The sequence below is a fragment of the Vulpes lagopus genome, chromosome 11 (assembly GCF_018345385.1).
Source record: "Vulpes lagopus strain Blue_001 chromosome 11, ASM1834538v1, whole genome shotgun sequence".
Classification (NCBI taxonomy): Eukaryota; Metazoa; Chordata; class Mammalia; order Carnivora; family Canidae; genus Vulpes; species Vulpes lagopus.
Window position 1 is genome coordinate 55,779,133 of NC_054834.1, and position 20,716 is coordinate 55,799,848.

General features: G+C 44.7%; 3 protein-coding genes across 3 annotated transcripts in view; 1 reads left to right on the plus strand and 2 right to left on the minus strand.

Moving 5' to 3' along the window:
* LOC121472133 (intraflagellar transport associated protein) overlaps positions 1-2,640 on the minus strand; it is a 63,516-nt gene extending 60,876 nt beyond the window's left edge. The window contains exon 1 of the mRNA XM_041723204.1: positions 2,510-2,640. The gene's annotated coding sequence lies outside the window, so the exon portion shown is untranslated. The remainder of the gene's footprint in view (positions 1-2,509) is intronic.
* Positions 2,641-2,982: 342 nt separating this feature from the next.
* On the plus strand, positions 2,983-4,566 carry RAG2 (recombination activating 2). Its single transcript, XM_041773423.1, has one exon. The coding sequence runs from the start codon at positions 2,983-2,985 to the stop codon at positions 4,564-4,566; it is 1,584 nt and encodes a 527-aa protein (XP_041629357.1).
* A 9,713-nt stretch (positions 4,567-14,279) lies between these two features.
* RAG1 (recombination activating 1) lies at positions 14,280-19,347 on the minus strand. The gene has a single exon (XM_041773539.1). The coding sequence runs from the start codon at positions 19,345-19,347 to the stop codon at positions 16,216-16,218; it is 3,132 nt and encodes a 1,043-aa protein (XP_041629473.1). The 3' UTR covers positions 14,280-16,215.
* Positions 19,348-20,716: the final 1,369 nt, after the last annotated feature.

Below are 20,716 nucleotides of genomic sequence, written 5' to 3' on the forward strand. Positions count from 1 at the left end.
TCATCCTAACAGTAATAAACCTCACGACTGTTTTTAAGGCCCTGAAATCAAGAGGTGTACCGAGAGCAAGGCATCCAAAGGAGAACAGGTCAGGAATCTTCAGGCACCCAAAAACTAAGCTACAAAAAGTGGGTAGTATTCCTTATGTCTTGCCTAAGAAAATGTGTCTGTTAATCTACAGTAATCATGTTTTTCACTCATGAGAAGCGGAATTCCCTAAAATGAACCCAGTGGGCTATAATGAAAACTTAAAAAAAAAAAAAAAAAAAACCTCGCTGTTTAAAAGCAAGTGTTCCTGGTGTATGCTCGCTCATCCCTTGAGATCTGGAATCCATTACCCCGGCATGGCTTGCTTTATATCCCAATAATAGTTTTCAGAGGTGTTTAACATGAACAGTTTTGGCTTCAGGGCTCCCTCCACCCAAAAGTGGACAACTCTCTGACAATCATCAACATACCATGCTGAGTGCAACCACTTATGGTTTTTGTTTACTGAATCGAGAGTCAGCAACATTTCCTTTTAATTCCAATGCAGAGCATTTTCTTAGTCCACAAAAGCTTTGTCTTACGCATACTTGGATAGGCCATGCATAAAGAAAATGCCCATGTTATTTCATTAGTAGGGCAAGTTGCTGAACCTACAAATACCGGGGCCTGAAGAAGAGGCAGGCTTGCTTTCATGACTTCAGTAATAATCCTTCTCATTCACCATGTCCTCGTTTGGTTTAATGACTCTCAAAAGGATCATTAAACTAGCACACCTTGAGGACTTTCCCAGCTACACTAAGCAGAGAACATTGAGTTCTCCATCAACTACGTCTGATCTACAAAAGTGCTTCAAAGCCAAAAAGCCCCACCAACATCTCATCAGACTGGCCACAGATTCTAAATGGTCCAAGGAAGTTCTGCGGGGAGAATAAAAACATAGGATCAGATGACATTTATTAAATGCCTGTAATGCGCCGAGCAGCACTGTGCTTCGTGACTTAACATGTGTTAACCCACTTATCCTTCAAAACAACCCAACAAACAGGTCCTACTACTCCTCCCATTTTACAAGAAAGAAAGAACAGAGAGGGGAAAAAAAAATGACTTGCCCAAGATTGTTACACCATCTTGGCAGCTAAGTATCAGAGCCCAGGTTTGGACTCAGACGTCAAAGTCTGCATAATTAATGAAGGGCTAGAGAAAGGGGAACAGAAGAATAAATGAATTATTTCCTGTTATTTAACTCGGGCTCACCACCAGCATCTCCCTTGTATGTGCTTATCCAATTCTCGTCAGTCTAAAAAGTTAATGGGTTTACACCCACTGACCGGATCCCTTCTCACCATGTCCAACGTTACAAACACCACCTGCCGTGACTGGCAGGTACCTGGGCACTAACAATCTTTACTATTAAGAAGTGCAGGCATGATCATAAAGACGACCAGCGTGCCAGGCCCCATTCTATGAGCCTTACTCACTGACTTAATAAATGCTGTATTGATTTTTACCAATCATGACTTACATCCACCAAGGAGGTGGGTAATCATCTCATCTGCAGATGGGGAAATCTGAGACAGAGAGGGATGTTAAATGCCGAGTTCATAGAGTTAGCAGGTGGGTCTGAATCCAGACTCTGAAGGCCTGAGAGCCACCTGCAGAGACTCCGCTTCCAGCTGTTTTTGGAGCAGGGTAACAATTTCAACAGTCAGGAATCTGTTCTCTTGCGGTGTCTTTGACCTCACTCTGCAAACTGCACGTGCGTTATCAAGACTCCTGGCCTCTTTCTCTGTCTAAGGTGACCTCACTCTGCAAACTGCACCTGCGTTATCAAGGCTCCTGGCCTCTCTCTCTGTCTAAGGTGACCTCACTCTGCAAACTGCACCTGTGTTATCAAGGTTCCTGGCCTCTCTCTCTAAGGTGAGTGCTAATAATGTAAATAAAAGCCTATCAAGCTTACTCCGTCAATGCCTTTTTGAAAATACTGTGACACTAGCAGGAAGCCTCCTGAATGGTCCTGGGGCCTGCCTTGCGACGGGTGTTAAAGAATCATTTCCAATGTCCTGGGCTGTAAAGAGCTGTGGAGGAGGTCAAGCCGCGAACCAACTTTCCTAGAGAGAGAATGGGGGGGGAGGGAGAGGCAAGGGGAAGACAAGAGACCAGAGGAGAAGGCGGGGGGGGGGGGGGTCCTCGCGGCTCGCCCTAAGGTCAGGCGAGCAGGGGATCCTTGTGAAGGGGTCACGGCTTTGGGGACCTCGGGGCCCCCGGTGCACGCCCCCCCCCGACCGCCCCCGCCCGGTCCCGGCATCCTAGGGACGCTCGGGGGTGCAGCTGCGTCCAGTCTGCAACGACGCCCCGGCCACGGCGTCCTCCAGGCTGCCGTTGCTAGGCAACCGCCCCGGGGCCCCCGGCAGCGGGGCTCCCCACCGGCCACCAGTCCGCGAGGCCCCGGAAGCCGCCGGCTCCCCCCGCTGCCGCGGCCCGCCCGAGTCCCGCATGCGGGGTGCGTGTCAGCCACTCTCACCTCCCGTCCCCTAGTTTCCCGCCTGGGCTCGCATCTCTAATCACTTCGCACTCGGAGCGTCTCTATTTGGGGACGCATCCTAGGAGTCTCCTCTCCTGGGGCAGCGCAAACCCTCGCCGGGAGAACGGATTCCTGGGAAATGTAGTTCTTCCTGCCGGCAAGCGGGCAAGGTGAGGGGGGGAAGGGACTACAATTCCCAGAAACCTAAGGGAGGATGGTCCAGGTCTAAAATAGGTCCCAGTTGCTTGGATGCGTACTGAGAAGGAAGGTTCTGAGGCTCTTTGCTTACCTGACTGCCTGGGGTTTGCTAATTCAGCTAATTACAAGCTTGTAGAACTTTTTTTTTTTTTTACTTTTTAAACATGAGATGATCCAAGCATAGTGATTTTTATATGACTAGATACAATAAGTCTTTTTTTTTTTTTTTTTTTTACAATTCTTCCAGATAAAAGATCTACCCAGGATTGGAAAATATGTCACTACAGATGGTAACAGTCAGTAATAACGTGGCCTTAATTCAACCAGGCTTCTCACTGATGAACTTTGATGGGCAAGTTTTCTTCTTTGGCCAGAAAGGGTGGCCGAAGAGGTCTTGCCCCACTGGAGTTTTCCACTTTGATGTAAAGCATAACCACCTCAAACTGAAGCCTGCAGTTTTCTCCAAGGATTCCTGCTACCTTCCTCCTCTTCGTTACCCGGCCACTTGCATATTCAGAGGCAGCTTAGAATCTGGAAAGCATGAGTACATCATCCATGGAGGGAAAACACCAAACAATGAGCTTTCAGATAAGATTTACGTCATGTCTATTGTTGGCAAGAACAACAAAAAGGTGACCTTTCGCTGCACGGAGAAAGACCTGGAAGGAGATGTTCCTGAAGCCAGATATGGTCATTCCATTGACATGGTGTATAGTCAAGGGAGAAGCATGGGAGTTCTCTTTGGAGGACGGTCTTACATTCCTGCTGCCCAAAGAACCACGGAAAAATGGAATAGCGTAGCTGACTGTCTGCCCCATGTCTTCTTGGTGGATTTTGAATTTGGGTGCTCTACATCATACCTACTTCCAGAACTTCAGGATGGGCTATCTTTTCACGTCTCCATTGCCAGAAATGATACCATTTATATCTTAGGAGGACATTCACTTGCCAATAACATCCGCCCTGCCAACCTATACAAAATAAAAGTTGATCTCCCACTGGGTAGCCCCGCTGTGAGTTGCACAGTTTTGCCAGGAGGGATCTCCGTCTCCAGCGCAATCCTGACTCAAACAAAGAGTGATGAATTTGTTATCGTTGGTGGCTATCAGCTTGAAAATCAAAAGAGGTTGGTCTGCAACACGGTGTCTTTTGAGGGCGATAAGATAGAAATTCATGAGATGGAGACTCCAGATTGGACCCCAGATATTAAGCACAGCAAGATCTGGTTTGGGAGCAACATGGGAAATGGAACTGTCTTCCTTGGAATACCAGGAGACAATAAACAGGCTACTTCAGAAGCTTTCTATTTCTATACGTTGAAATGTGTTGAAGATGATGCGAATGAAGATCAGAAAACACTCGCAAATAGTCAGACATCAACAGAAGATCCAGGGGACTCCACTCCCTTTGAAGACTCAGAAGAGTTTTGTTTCAGCGCAGAAGCAAATAGTTTTGATGGTGATGATGAATTTGACACCTATAATGAAGACGATGAGGAAGATGAGTCAGAGACAGGCTACTGGATTACATGCTGCCCTACTTGCGATGTGGATGTCAACACTTGGGTACCATTTTATTCAACGGAGCTCAACAAACCTGCCATGATCTACTGCTCTCATGGAGATGGGCACTGGGTCCATGCCCAGTGCATGGATCTAGCAGAACACACGCTCATCCATCTGTCGGAAGGAAGCAACAAGTATTACTGCAATGAGCATGTGAAGATAGCAAGAGCACTGCAAACCCCCAAAAAAGCCCCACCCTTAAAAAAGCCTCCACTGAAATCCCTCCACAAAAAAGGTCCTGGGAAAATTTTGACCCCCGCCAAGAAATCCTTTCTTAGAAGGCTATTTGATTAGTTTCACAAAAGCCTTTCAAATTCAAGTGCATCAACGTTTTAGACCTATTTTAAAGAGTCATGACAATGATGAGAAGTATGTTTCTATTTTGACTTATTGAAAACATCTATGTGTTCTTTTAGTCTTATCAATTAAGTGCCTGGGGAAAGCGTTCGTAATACAATGCTAAAAAATACTTGAAAATCTCTTACTCAAAGATATCTTAAATGAGAATTTCTGACCTGAATTTTTTTTCGTTCAAGGAATCTTATACAGAAGCAGTAATAATAAGATAAGCTTATATCCCCTCTTATGATTTTTGGTAACAAGCTATAAAGTAGTAAAGACAAAATCAAACCAATAAAGAAACTAACTCCCAAAGGAATTGAATGAATTATTTTGTACAATACAACAACCTGGTGGTTGGCCAAAAATTGAAACCAAGAACACTTGTATCCCACGCTAGTGCTCTTTATATACCTCTAACTCTAAACTGGCCTCTTGATTATGCCTGTGAACAGAATAAGTTCCATATAGATTATCTAAACTATAAGTCTCCACTGAGGTGAAGGAAGAGAAAATGAATCTACGTCAAGTTTGTTATACTTACCAAGTTACCTGCATAAACTTTCTTCAGAGGATCCCCTCACCATCTGGTGCACAGATGACCAACCAAGGAAAGTCACTTGAACCAATTCTTTGAGAGATTTAATGAAAACTGAAGTCCACTGCTACTTAACATTCTGGGGAAAGAGTATAAGAGAGCACACTAAGAGAGGACCACCAATGAAATTGTAAAAGAATAATAATATTATTTCCCCCAAGTAAAAAAAGTTTAAATAATTTTCTAAAGTTAATTTTAAAATATTTTAAATGGGGAAAAATAAATTTGTGTGTGTATGAGTCTAGCTGATATGTGGAATTTGCTGCCAATGAAATTTATAAAATCAGTGAGTCTACTGAAGTTTAATTAGATACTTCCTAGAAAGAAGGTTAAAAAGACTGTTTTGAGCCATTAAGACATCAACTGATAATAGAAATTATCAATATAGAAATAGAAATTATCAATATAGAGATAGATAATTAGAAATTATCTTAGAAAGAAATGTTTTTCCTTTGGGGTATTTTTCTGGCAAAGCATCTCACCTTATCCTAAAAGGCTTAAGCCATAGTTTCTTATTCATCAGTTTTCCCTGAGAGTCCACAGTGTGTGAAGTCATATTACCACATTTAGGGAAAACATGACCATATGGGAGATAAACCCCTGGAACACAAGTTCATCTGCACTAGTTCCATGTCTTAGACGCTAAAAGTAACTTGGATAAATTAAATCATGTTCAGTTCATTTCAGTAATGTTGCTTAATGGATATTCCTTTTGGTTTTTTTTTTTTTATATTCCTTTTGAACTATTTACCATTGTTTTGATTTTTTGTTGTTTTTGTCACCGATGTAAAATTAATAAAACATTAAAATGTTTTCCGTTGATAGTGATTTCTTCCAATTATTCATTGTCCCAATTAGGGACAAAATTTTATTATTTAATTTTCTCAGGATCCCTCTACTTTGATTTCTTTCTCTTTTTTTCCTGTTAATAGGAAGTGACATAAGTTAAAACTAAAATATCCTTCATAGAATTCAAAAGGGTTATTTCTTCAAGAAGTAGCTACATTTCCTTATCTTGACTGGCCTATAGTGACTGAGTGGCTAAAGAATTATTACTGTATTTATTTTGTAGTCAATAGGTTCAGATATGATAATCTAAATGATTTAATTCTGAACTCACTGGGTTCTATGGTTAAACTCAGATCCCACCAGCATAGCTACTTTGGGGGATATATATGTGTGTTATATGAGTGTGTGTTACAAAAGCAAGTACTTTGGTTTTGCTTACCATATATTTGAGTAAAAATAGGTCTTTTGAAGTCACCTCACCAGGGAGTCCATCGGATGTGAGATTAAAGATAATGAGACTTGTGTTCTAATAAGCATATGCAAATGTTCAAATGAACCACATTAAGAGAGTACTCACTCCAATGATATACCGCTTCTGCTTAAAACATTTCCTTTTTTTTTTTTCTAAGATTTTATTTATTTCTTTGAGAGATAGAGAGAGCAAGAATGAGCAGAAGGGGCTGAGGAGGAGGGAGAAAGAATCTGGAGCAGATTCCACACTGAGTTCGGAGCCCAGTGCAGGGCTTGATCCCAGGACCTCCATGAGATCATAACCAGAGCCAAAACCAAGAGTTCAGCCAAGTTGAACTTAACCAACTAAGCTGCCCAGGCGCCCCATGCTTAAAGCATTTCTAGGACTCACATTTCAGTCACCTTCAAGGCCTATGGTTCAGTCCTTTGGCAAAACTTAGCAACTCCCCCTCTCCCACCATTAGAGATGGGGTTGGTTTCTGGAAACAGACAAACATCATCCAAAGCTTAGTAGATATGATTCTCAGTGTTATATTACCACTTCAGGTAAAAAAAGAAAAAGAAAGAAAGGAAGAAAGAAGAAAGAAGAGAGAGAGAGAGAGAGAGAGAGAAAGAAAGAAAGAAAGAAAGAAAGAAAGAAAGAAAGAAAGAAAGAAAGAAGAAAGAAAGAAAGTCTGAGTACAAGTTACAACATGGACTTTCTAAGATGGTTCATAAATAGGTTCTAAAGATAAGTCTGGAAACTGTTTATCAGAATAATATCAATAAATAAGTATATGGCTTTCCTAGGTGATCATTTAAAGGACTGCACCCATTTCCAAGTACAAGTAAACTTAATGTGTCATGAGGAAGGGAAGTGTAAAGAAAAGGAATAGTCTAAAGACCCTGGGGTGAGATGAAGTTTATCACTTCTGGAAAACTGAAAGGTCAATCCGGGTAAAACAGAGCAAACAAGAGGGATGGGGAGTGGCATGAGCCTGAAAAGGTAAGCAAGGGCTGGCACCCTGAGATTTTCACCTGTAAAACAAAGTCACATACAACTCATTCATACCATTCCCCTCCACCTCCTGTTACATCACTCCTTTCACACTTTGTGCTCAATCTCCAGAAATGCTAAACTGATAACATTCTTAGTACTCAGGGCTTTTGAGCAAACCCACCCCTTCTGCTGGGCATACTTTTCCTCTGTGCTTTCTAACTCCTGCTAATATCCTAGTCCATCTGGCCCATTCCTATCCACTCTAAATCTCAGCTCAGATACCTGCTCCCCCAGGAAGACTGCTCTGAACCCCATCACCTCCTCGATGGCCATAGCACTTACAAATCTTCACTTACACACTCACAAGTACAAGAAATGAAACTGTATGTTTGTATAACTCACATTGTATTATGCATCCTTTTTTACTGTGTGTTGGAAATTTAATTTCAATAAATGTAGGGTCCTCCCTCTTCTCACCCAACTTTTTATCCAAGTTCCAGGGGGAAACATAATGCTGAATTGCCAGAAATAGGAGTGAGTGGGGGTGAAGCATCTGGTTCTTAAGGTCATCATCCCTTCTCACTAGCTCCTGCTACAACATCCACACTCCCAAGGGGCCTGAGGTTATCAGCTTAATGATAACCTCTGAGTTGTATCTCAGCCTTAAACACAAGATATCATTAGATCTAGCTCTCTCTCAGCTGCTTTTGGGTCCCTAGTGGGATCACATGATGAGGAGGAGGTCATTCTGTCCCTTCCTCTCCCAGCATGGCCACAGTTCCCTCTGTAAGACCACCTGGGACTTAGTCTGTTTCTGTATCACTCTGGGGCATTTCATAGTAAATTTAGATCGAATAGGCAGCCATTCTAATCCACAGTGACAAGAATTCCAAATTATGTATACGCCACCAAATTTCATGCTAGCATAGAATATTGTTTTTTGATTTGGAAGTTACCATAAATGATATCACATTTTCCCAAACCTAGATCTGTCAGAAAACATCTAACAAATCACATTTATTTCTAACAGAACTAATACATTATTCCATCTCTAGATATCAATCCAGTAAATGTACATTCATTTACATTATAATTTTTAGAATAAGAAGGAAAAATAGTCAATAACATTCTTTTTAAAAGGCTGATGAGTATGTATAGGTTAAGGATAAAGATCCCTTGGCTTACTTCCTCTATTAGCGGGCCTCTTCAAGGTACCCATCAGTAAATATTTATTGGAAATCCAAGATCTGGGGCACCTGGGTGGCTCCGTGGTTGAGCATCTGTCTGCCTTTGGCTCAGGTTGTGATCCCGGGGTCCTGGGGTCGAGTCCTGCATCAGGCTCCCACATGGAGTCTGCTTCTCCCTCCACCTATGTCTCTGCCTCTCTCTGTGTCTCCCATGAATAAATAAGTAAAATCTTAAATTAAAAAAAAGAAAGAAAGAAAGAAAGAAAGAAAGAAAGAAAGAAAGAAAGAAAGAAAGAAAAGAAAAAGAGAAAAGAAAAGAAAAGAAAATCCAAGATCCACAATAAAAATTATATGACCTGAAAAGGAACAAAAGAATTGCCCCATCTTTAGAGAACTTACTGTCCTGCTGTAGAATGGGGTAAGGGTCAGGACAGGAGAGTTACAGAAAGTGAAATAATACACTTGAAGTAGTGCATGATAAATTTGAAATTGTGTAGCGCAAACTATCCCTGCAATAACAGTTTACTTTTCTTATTTTAACCTGGAATAAATTGGATAAATTAAGAAATTGGACTAAAATATTCTGTAACAGCCCAGGTCTCCTTCATTATACTGACATTTGCTTAAAAGATATGTCTAAGACAACCATAAAATGTAGAAAAGATGGCTTGAAGTGCTGTGCAAAATGTATAGTGATAACTCAAAAGAGGAGGGGTTTGGGTGTGTATGTAAAAGATGACCAAATCACCAGTCTTGTACCATTAAAAAATATGAACGCGGCATCATAGAAAGATATTTGGTCTTTGTCCCTTGTTCTGGCATAGAGCTCCTAAAACTCTTGGAATTTCTTGAGTGATAAGGGTGATAGGAGAGTCTTTTGTTTTTTGTTTTTGTTTTTTTAAGATTTTATTTGAGAGAGAGTGCAGAATGAGGGGAGGAGCAGAGGGACAGGGGGAAGGAGACTCCCCGCTGAGCTGGGAGCCCACCTCCAGGCTCCATCCCATGACCCTGAGATCACAACTGAGCCACCCAGGTGCCCTGAGAGTCTTTTGTGCTGATGAGGCCACCCTTGACAGCCCTAGATGGCTTCAGGAAGGGGGCTGGTCACCGCAAACACCAAGCCTTTATGAGAAGCTTCAAAGTTTCAGCCTCACCCCCAACCACACTCCCCAACTTCTGCCATTGATTCAATAAATCGTGCCTAGATGATGAAACCTCCACAAAAGCCCCTAAACAACATGGTTTGGAGAGCTTCTGGAGTGGGAAGATAGCACACCCCAGTTCCATGGGGACAGCAGCTCAGGACTCAAGGCATCCCCAGACCTTTTCACCTAGTTGTTCATTTGCATCCCCTATAACAAACCAGTAAAAGGTAAGGAAGGTGGCTTCCTAATTTCTGCGAGCCATTCCTATGAACTACCAAACCTGGGAAAGAGGGTTGGGGGGACCTTCAGACTTGTAGCTGACCAGGCAGACGTGTGGGCAGCCCGAGCACCTTCTCATTTGTGTCTGGTGTTAGGGTGGGGAGCAGTCTTAGGGGACTTAGCTGTTCATTAACTTTGGATAGTTAATGTCAGAATTGAGTTGACTTTTAGGACATCCAGAGGGTATTAGAGGATTGGAGAATTGATCTCTGTGGGTGAAAACTTACCAAGGAACTTCTTAAAGACAAAAATGGAAAGATGCCTAACTGAATGCAACTTTGATCACACCTCAGGAGCTCAAGCTCAACCTCTTGGCCTGCAAGGAGCTCAGCATGGATTTTGTAAAGGCAGAGATACACTGTCACTATTGGGGGGGTGGGGGTGGAGATTATATAGAAGCTAAGGAGCAAAGGAACTTCCCAAGAGAAAGAGGAAAACTGTCATAGGAAGAAATGCTAAATCCATGAGAAGACGATGCTACGGCCAAACCTCCCTTGGTGTCCTCCTGCCTAGGGTTGGCCACAGTTGTCTGAGGGAGTGAGACGTGTGCATTAGCAGGCATGTATACTGGACATCAAAAAGGTTTGAAATTGCTACTCTGTCATTTAAATAAATATGAGTGACCCTTCTCAGTCTTGGACAAATCCCCTCACATTTGTACCTTCTGAAAGCATTTCACTCGTGTCCCACCCCTGGCTTGGCATGGATGACATCCATCGCCTGCTTAAAACTCTTCAGAGATCTCCGTTTGCACTGGGGTAGGGCTCAAAGTCTTTACCCAGCCCGCCGTGCCCTGCAAAATGAGGCCTCTGCTTGATTCTCCAGACACACACGACCCCTTCCCCGCCTTCGCTCAGTCCCATCCTGCCAGAGGGACCTTCTTTCTGTTCCTAGACTCTACCAAGTGCTCTCTACCTCAGGGTCTTCCCACCGGCTAAGTATGCTCCAGGTCTATACCCCTCACTCGTTCTACCCATCTCTCCTCAAAGGTTACTTCTTCCTAGATGCTTTCTCCAATCTCCCAGTTTAAATTCCATTATCCTACTGTCCTCAGATTGTACTCAGTACTTCTTCTTCATAACACCTACTAGGGCGTGTCATGATGCATCTATCAGGCTTACCTTGGTTTTAATGTTTGCTTCCACCCAGCTCTTCAGTGAGCAGAAACTGTGTTGTTCACCACTGTATGTCTAGTGCCAAGCAAACATGTAGAAGGCATCCTATACATATGTACTTAAAATATCGGCTAAGGGGCACCAGGGTGGCTCAGTGAGTTAAGCATCCGACTCTTGATTTAGGCTGAGATTGAGCCCCGAATCCAGCTCCACACACTGGGCATGGAGCCTGCTTGAGATTCTCTCTCTCCCTCTCTCTGCCCCTTCTCCCCTGCCCCCTCCCCCTCCACTCACATACTCTATTGCTCTTACCCTCTCAAAAAATAAAAATAAAGGCTGAAACAGTTAGAAAGGGTATCAGGAGTGACATAGAATTTAGCCAGGCTTTCAAGGGTGAAGAGATGCTTCCTTCTCTAATGCAGGCGTAATATTCAAATACTTGGTCAAAGGGTAGAAACTTTCAGTGATGAGTAAGTTCTGAGGATCTAAAGAACAGCACAGTGACTACCGTTAATAATTCTGTCTTTGTACACTTAAAATTGAGGAGAGTAGATCTTAAACACCCTCACCCCATCAAAATAAAAGGTCATGATGGGAGATGATGGATATGTTCATGAGATTATGGCAAATACCCTACAATATATATCGAATCAGCGTGTCATGCACGTGATACACAATTCTGTTTGTCAATTATGGCTCAATGAAGCTGGAAAAAAGACAAAACAAGGCAAGGATAGCAGGGTTTAAAAAAGCAATCAATCCAAGAAAATGGGGCGGGAGCAGTCCCTGAAGGCTCCCTGAGGTGCTGGTATGAACCTGTGACTTGCTGGATGGTGAGTTCCTGGAGGATGGAGCGGGCTGCCAGAGCTGAAAGGGTACTGGGGCCTTCAGGACACAGGCTGTTTGCCTACAAGTACAGACATATTTTAGTATTTTACAAACTGGTACAGTTGCACAGAAGCGCCAGACTGAATCTCCGTCCTGAGCAGAAGAGAGCTGGGAGGTCTCCAGCGAAGGGGGTGCTGAGCTGCTTCACACACTTCATGGCTACAAGGAGACCACCCAGTCGTGTGAGGGTAGGATGGGCAGAGCCGGGTGGGGGGTGGGGGGACAGTGGAGCTGTGGCACTGCCCTTTACAGGCTGAGCTAAGCTTCAGCGACCACGTGCACAACGCAGAGGTAATCGCAGTACCCCCCTGAAAGGATCCAGTGAGAAAACCACGTGTCCTTCCTTCCACCCTGTTTGCTAAGAGGCAGATGTTGTTTTAGTAGTAGTAATAGTATCATCACCATCATCATTGCCATCAGGAGCAGCACTGGCCAGTGCTGCCACAGTCCATGTGATCGTGGACAAGTCAACCACTCTGACCAAACTTTTGAGTATATGAAAACATGAACTCTCTGGGGAACAGGCCCACATTCTTATCAGGTTCTCAAAAGAGTCCATTGATTTTTCCAATTCTACATCTTCGAAAGGCTTACTCTTCACTTCAAATATCCAGAAACGAATGGTCTCAGCCGAGATTAGGGTAAATTATACCTATTAATCACTATCCTGTTGCCCTTTATTCTAAAGGCCACCAAATTTATTTTGTATTTCCTCCAAGAAATATGCGTTACCTCATTCTTTCAAATGTTGCACTCAGTAGTCTTATTTGACTATAAACCACAATACACGCTCTTTCCAAATTCTAAACGTTTATTTCAAATGCTTAAAACAAAGTTAACAATAACCACAATACTTATAAGGAGTAAAAACATTAAAATATAAAAGTAAGTATTGAAACACATACTTTGTTTAATTTGAAGACATTTGCCACGGAAACACAGGCGACCTGCATCAAATAACTTCCACTGCATTCTGGCGCCTGAACTCTCCCTAACACACAAAAAAGAAGGCTCTTGGGAGCCGCTAAACAAACTTTATGATTATTTGTTAAGAAAATAAAGCAAAGTGCAGTTCTGCACAAAAATCTTACCAAAAATGATGGCTGAGGTATATTTATGTAGATTACTATAAAGAGAAAAAAAAATCAAACAAAATATCCACTCTTACTTAAAACCTCCTTACATTAAAAGAATGGCCTGTCTCTCATACAAAAACCGGAGACATATACACAGCTGCAATCAAAAATCACTTGCATCCACATGATGCTTTGACCCTCCCAAACACCGCTGGTGCTTACAAATCCTGCCTCCTGGCTGTGCAGAATTTGAATTCTGTTTGATGTAATGCGAGACCTACATACTCAACCCACAAAATCTTTATCTTCATTTATATTTCGTGAAAACAAATTGAGGCAAACCTCAATTCCAGCTCACCTGGAAAGAAAAGACATCTTTTCTCCTGCTCTTGCTTCACAGGGCATGTTTATTAATCCCAAAGCACTTTCTTGACCTCACCCCGACCATTCAACAAGTCTTCATCAGTTGTTATCTCTGGTCCCTGTACTACCCACGCCCCCGCCTCCATGGGTTGACAGGAAAACTTGTAGAATCTGGTTTCATGGGAGGAAAATGCATTGCCCTTCTGAAGCCCCAGTCTATACCCCCTCAAAAATGCTCCATTCAGTGTGGTGAATTTTTCTTGAGTAAGTGACTTACAATGGGCATTGTCAAAACTAAAACGCAAGAATAAAACCAGGTCTTGGGTATTGCAATCTCAACCATGAGGGCTAAAACCACGATAGGCAGCATTTCTATATATTGAAATTCCTGCAGCCAGATGTTCCTGGGGTTCATCAAAATGTGATCTGATTAAGAGATTATTGGGAAGGTTGTGCTATAAATCATGCTGTTAGTCACATGCATTCCTACAATGCTAGAAAAGGAGAATTTAATATTGGAATGCATTTACAGTGCCACCAATCAAGGAACAGGGTGAAAATGAGGGGAAAAAATCTACAAATAACCAGCACCAGCATGCTTCAGGAAATGAATGATTACATGAATTTAGCTGTTTATTAGTGCAGAGGCATGCTGTAAGAATTAAATGAGAGGAAGGGAAGGGGTGGCTCAGAAGGCCGTTAATTTGCAAAATACAAAACTCGACACTTTCAAGAAAAAAATACAATTAAAATGTGTATATATTTTTGATAACTAAATTACAAATGTCTTTGTAATTTATATATATGCTGTATAGGAAAAGCAAGGAAAACTGCTGTATTTTTTAATGGAAATTGTGGGGCTCAATCCCTGTATAAGTACCAAAAGCATATCATTTAGGATAATGTCACTGACACACGTTTGACAACTAAATTACACAGCTCTTTGATATACTGTGTATGAACAGTGGCAATTATGGCCAATAAAATCAAAGAAAGAAAAAAAAACTAATTAACACCAACATATCATTATGACTCACTAGCATATAAAATCCCATGCCTGCTCTAAATTGCCAGCAATTGGCAATTCCCAAATTCCTAAGGATGAAGACAATAGTCTCCAAATAACTGGAGCCACCAGAGATTATGGGGGGCTCCTGGGAGCTTTACCATAACTTTCTTCTATCAAAGCACAATAATGACTTATAAAACCCAGCCATCCCTGCTCCCAAGAATTATAAACTGCAGTGATTAGTTTGGGATCCTAAACAAATTATGACACTGTCTTATTAAAAAAAAAAAAAAAAAGGTAGTTAATTATTTTGGTAGAAAGAACATGGAATTTGGAGACAAAAGCCCTGCTTTGCATCCAGATTAGGCATTTATCAACACCGTAACTTTGGGCTGATGATTTAACTCTCCATCAAGCGGGAATAGTAACAACGTCTACCCTCACAGAGTTGTTGTGAGGAGAAATGAAGCAAAATGAATGTGAAAATATTCAAAAGTGGGGGGAAACCCACTCTACAAATGTTAACCCTTCCCCTGCGCTATGAACAGGCTTCATCTAAACTTAGCAAGTAAGAAGAGTACAAAAGTATCCAGCTACAAAAATCCGAATACACTGAAATTAGACTGACCTTAATAGAAAGAGTAACACATTGCAGAGGAAAAGACTCCATGAAATCTGGACTTAGCAAAATTGACCCAGATTTCATCTGGAGAAAATCGGGCAGAAATTTTCAGTAAGACATTAAACCTGTTTTTACACAGTGAGTAAAAATCTTAAAAGCCTCTGTGGCTTCGAGATCCTATAGAAAAGCGCTGGAGATGCTAAATTAATTGAAATTAAAAAAGTAAAAATAAGAAGCATACTTGGCTACCGACAGCTAAGTAAAAATGTATTACCAGAAGATTCAACAAATAACTGTAGAAAACAGTTTTTTATTCTTCCAACTTCATTATTGAAAATTTCATGGTAGCAGGTGACTTCCTAAACTCTTACAGTCACTCAATGCTGACATCACTGAAACCCAGAAGGGGGGCAGATTTTCCAAAATTTTCCTGGATATAAGGTATTTCTGCATAAATGTCCCAAGTAAGAAAACGCATTGAGAGCACTCTGTGAAGGTCATGCCATCCAAGTGTGTAAGATGTTATTGGTAGAGAAATCCAATAAAAGTTTTTAAAGAGTTTTGGATCTTGCAGAATAAGCCCAGATCTGTGAAATTTGTAAAATAAGGAATTCTACAGAAATGGCATTAAAAAAAAAAAAAAACACGCATATCTCAATACAAAGTTATGCTAAACCGAAGGGGTGGGGAACGGATCCCACAAGACAAATTCCTTTCCAGGCTTCCCTGGCTGTTCTTTGATAACCCTGACTTTGATTTTCTGTGTCACTCAGTCACACACACGCACTTCCTTGTTCATGTCTGGTCCCCTGCAGTTACTCCTCTTCTCAGTTATTGAGCTTTCAAATAACTGATTTCTCCTGTTGCTCTTCTGAACTCCCTACACGGTTCGGGCAATCAGTTCATCAGTTATCCATTCCTGACATGGATTCAGCACGGCTGGCCTCTCCTATGGACCACTGCTTGGGTGGCAAAGCCCCCCCACACACACACACACATAGGAGTGAAGGGTGTGAGAAGGCCCCAGTGCAACCCAGGGGAAAACTGGTTTGCAAAAAACCAACTCAAAAGCATCTGCCTTCCTTAAAATTCCATCGAATCTTGAGTTTCCAGAGAGTCCTCTAGGCCTAATGGATCGCCTAAGCCTGCCTGTGAGTCGAAGGGAGGGCCGGACTTTTTATACGCATTGTGAGCATTCATAAACCTCTGCAGGTATTTGGAGGTGTACAGCCAGTGGTGTTTCAGGACGTCTTCCATCTCGTAGCACTTGGACTGCCTGGCGTTCATTTTCCGGAAGCGCCTGAACAGTTTGTTGCCAGACTCGTTGCCCTCGCTGGCCCAGGCCCCGATGGAACCATCTCTCTCGATAATTTCGGGGACGTGGGCCAGGGTTTTGTGGAAGTAATTGGTGATTTTGCCCTCATATCTATACTTGAACTTGGTAGACAGGAGCTCGGCGAAACGCTGGGAGTTGAAGCTGTACTGGCACAGGGATTCTGGGCACTCTTTTGCAGGACACGAAGATCGCCATACGGGCTTCATCTTCAGGTAAAGGTCCATGAGCTCCCTCAGGGCTTCGTGCCTCTCCTCAGAGGGGATTAGTTCACAGACTGCTTCAACCGTCTCTTTGGTCATGAGCTTCCTGGCGAAGTTGCCGTTCATCCTCATGATGGGCTTCAGGTTCATCTTCTTGCGGAGATGCTTGTCCAGCGTGGCCTGCCACCTTCTCCGCTCCTCCTTGGACGCACCGGCCTTGCTGTAGGCCTGGCCTATCTCGAGCTGGAAGATCTTGTAGAACTCGGCCGCGTTGCCGATGTCGCAGTGGAGCGCATCGATGGAAGGCACCGTCTCAATGAAGGGCTTCGAGGAGACGCCCTTGACCCGGTCCCTCAGCTCGTCCACGGACTCGTGGTAGGGGTTGGAGCGCCAGACCTCATAGCGCTCCAGGTTCTCCGAGTGGCTCCTGGTGATGGAGTGCAGGACGAGGTTCTGAGAGGCTTCCAGGCGGGTGGCGTCGCAGAGGGTGCAGATGTAGACCGAGCCCGAGGCCTCGAGGCCTTCGACCTCCCGGACAAGCTTCTCGTCGTATCCGGTGCCCCTGAAGATGAACCTGAAGGTCCGCAGCGTGCCCCCCATCTCCAGCAGGAGGCGGCTGCTCTTCATGGCCTCCCTCTCCGCGACCAGCGGGCTCAGGATGGCTGTCAGGGTCTCGTGGTCGGCCTCGTCCGCCAGCATGAGACACAGCGGCTTGCAGCACAGCTCCGAGTTCGGTTTGCCCTCCTCGAACACCTGCACGCTTTCCGAGCCCTGGGCCACGGTGATCCTCATGACCGTGAACGAGAACCGCACGGCCTTCTCGGGGACGGCCGGGCCGCCGCCGTGCTTCTCGCTCACGTCCCCCATGCCGTCGCAGGACTCCTTGACCACCACGGTGAACGGGCCCCCGAGGTGGTCGTCCAGGCCCCGGGCCCTCACGCCTTCCAGGAGGTCCTCCTGCATGTCCATCAGAGCGGACACCAGGGCCGCATCGTAGCGGAACCGCTTGGCGATGGTGCCCACGGGGTAGTCGTCCACGCAGGGGGACAGGCCCGACAGGCCGTCGATGATGCCAACGTGGGCGTTGGAGGACACGTTCTGCAGAGGCGGCTGCCACTCGAAGGCGTGGTGGCCGGGCAGGAGGGCCTTCTCGGCGGCCCGCAGGGCGTGCAGCGGCTGAAAAATCTGCCTCCCAGTGATGGCCTTCACGGTCCGGTACATCTTGTGGTACTGGCTGCAGCTGAGGAAGGTGTTGACGCGGATGGCCAGGCAGACGGCCGGCTGCAGGCCGGGGCCGCGGCCCTGCAGGACGGCCTCCAGCTCGTCGGCCTGCCGGTGCTCGTTCCTGGCCCGCAGCGCCAGCAGGAACAGGGCCAGGCACACGGACTTCACGTCGCCCCCCTCCTCCCGGTCGGCGAAGGCCTTGACCTGCAGCTTGAGCTCCCGCAGGCGGTGCTTCTGAGCCCTCCGGGTCAGCGACAGCAGGGGCTGGCGCGGCCGCCCCCCCTTGTTGATGTGCACAAAAGTCTGGTCGGAGTCCTTGTGGCCCGCCACGTGCTGGTTGTACCTCTCCAAGCTGACCTCCTCGTCGCACCCTTTGGCCGGACATTTCACCATCAGGGAGTTCAGGATGCTCAGAAAGGACCTCCCCGGGCTCTCCAGGTCGGTAGGGAAGCAGGGATACCGGCAGCAGGGACAGTGGCTGCCCGTGGCTTTGAGGCGGCGGAGAATGCAGACCCTGCAAAACACGTGCTTGCACGTGGTCTCCACGGGGTCCGCCAGGATGTGCTCACAGATCCGGCAGGAGATGGACTTCACGAAGTGGGCCGGGAAGTCCACCGCCAGGAGCTCGGTACCAAGGTGCACGTTCCCGCAGTCGGAGGCCTTCCCAGTTGCCCCGCTGTCGCAGAGCCTGGCCCGGGCTCTTCTCCGGTGCCCACGGGCCCTGCCCGCCCGCTCAAGCACGGTTCTGAGCCTTTTGCTGAGCTGTGCACTTGGCTGAGGACTCTTCCTCTTGAGTCCCTGGCGGGCAGCGCGGCAGAGGTCACAGGAGGGCGCGTGGGGGAGCCACTCCGGGGCCGCCTTCCTCGGGAAGCAAACCCCGCGTGGGGCGCTGCTAAACCTCCTGTACATGACCTTCCAGCACTTGTGGCAGAAGTCGGTGGGGTGGACGGAGTCAACGTCTGCTTTCACATCGATCCGGAAAACCTTGGCAATGAGGTCTGGCCAGGATGTGGCCCTCCTTTCCTTCTTCCGTAGAAGGACTTGGGTTTTGCCATCCACGGGCCCGTGGACCGGATACCTCCTATTACGCCTGTCCGTTTTCAAAGAATTCCCACAGATACGGCAGAGATGTCGAAGGTTGGCTTGGTGGATCGCTTTGTCTCTTGTTTTCCCATCATTGTGGGGTTCCTTCAGAAACTTGGGGTGAGCTTTCAATGCTGGTGGACTCAGGGCTGCGTCCTGACCATCAACCTTGTCCGGGACTGCTGGAGATTGCTCCAGAGAGGGTTTCCCCTCGGAGGAAACTTTCTTTTCTATTTGAGCTTCTTCAGGTGCCTTTTCAAGAGACCGCACCCTGAACAGTTTAAATTTCCATTCTGAAAATTTAATATGTGGGTGCTGGATCTCATCTGGGGCAGAAGTGAGTCCCAGGGTGGGTGGCAAAGAGACAGCCATGCTGCCTGAGATACCTGAGAACAATGAAAACAAGTCAGATTAAGACCAAAAAAAAAAAAAAAATCAGTATCCCACTGATGCATCTCGGGAGGAATACAAATTAAAACATTCAATTATTCATTCATTTGTTGATCCTCCAAAAAGTTACTTATGAAACCTCCTTTTTTTTTTTAAGATTTTATTTATTCATGGGAGACACAGGCAGAGGGAGAAGCAGACTCCATACAAAGAGCCCGGTGTGGGACTCAATCCTGGGACCCCGGGATCACGTCCTGAGCCGAAGGCAGACGCTCAACCGCTGAGCCCCCCAGGTGTCCCTAAACCTCCTATTTTAAGAGACTATGTTAGGTGCAGAACATACATCAGAGAACAGTCATTCCTTGCTTTGCCAGTGCCCGAGGTCATCTATACCAACATGCACCACTACGCTTCGATTTACGTATATATGTACCATCTTATTTTCTTTCCACCAAAACCTGAAGGTCTTTGAGGACAGAATCTTCGAGTGATTCATCTCTATCTCTCCAACATTCCTTGTACGCATTAAGGCTGAATAAATACAAGGAAAAACTGGCTAGTAAAAACCACAGAAAAGTCATATTTTCTGCATTGTATTAGCCTCATTGTACTAGCTGGACAATATATTTCCAGCTTTTTAAAACAGTCTCCTGGGAGATTGGTTGTTTATTTCTTCCAAACGGGTCATAAAGGGATACTAGAGCTACAAACTCAAAGAAACTAATTACTCACTACTTGAAAGGATGAAGTGAATTTTGAGGCTTTATGAATGCTAACTAATAATAAGTATCATGGATAGTAATTATGCTTACAATTTTAATTAGTGAACACTGCTGTAGATTATAAGGCTGTGTCTTACATTAGAAACAAAACAAAACAAAACAAAAAAATCCCACAGAACTCTCTAAACCTGCAACAAACCATAGTGTGCTCATAACAAAGATCCTAAAGGACTTTTAAGGTGAAAAATTCAAGGAGTTTCAGGTAAAAATCATCCAGGCCCTCCTGGAGGTCATTACTGGACAACGAGGTTTGGGGGGAAGGAGGTGCAGTGGCTAATCCTGACTGCTGCTACCGAAGTTTCTTTTTAAGTCATCCCTTTAAACTACTGAAGTCTGTTCTATCTTGTATGCTCTAGACTGCAGGGACTGATGTTCTTAATGAAAACTAAAAGCCAATTTCCAAGACACAGTTAAAAAGGAAATCCTGTGAAATTGTTCTATAGGCAGGACTGTGTGAGATCTAAACAACTGCAGTCTCAAAGGTCTCATTAACCTCAAAAGTATTTCACCTGCAGCCCAGCAAACACCTCAACATTGCTTAGGGTTCAGTTATGTTCCTCAATTCTGTC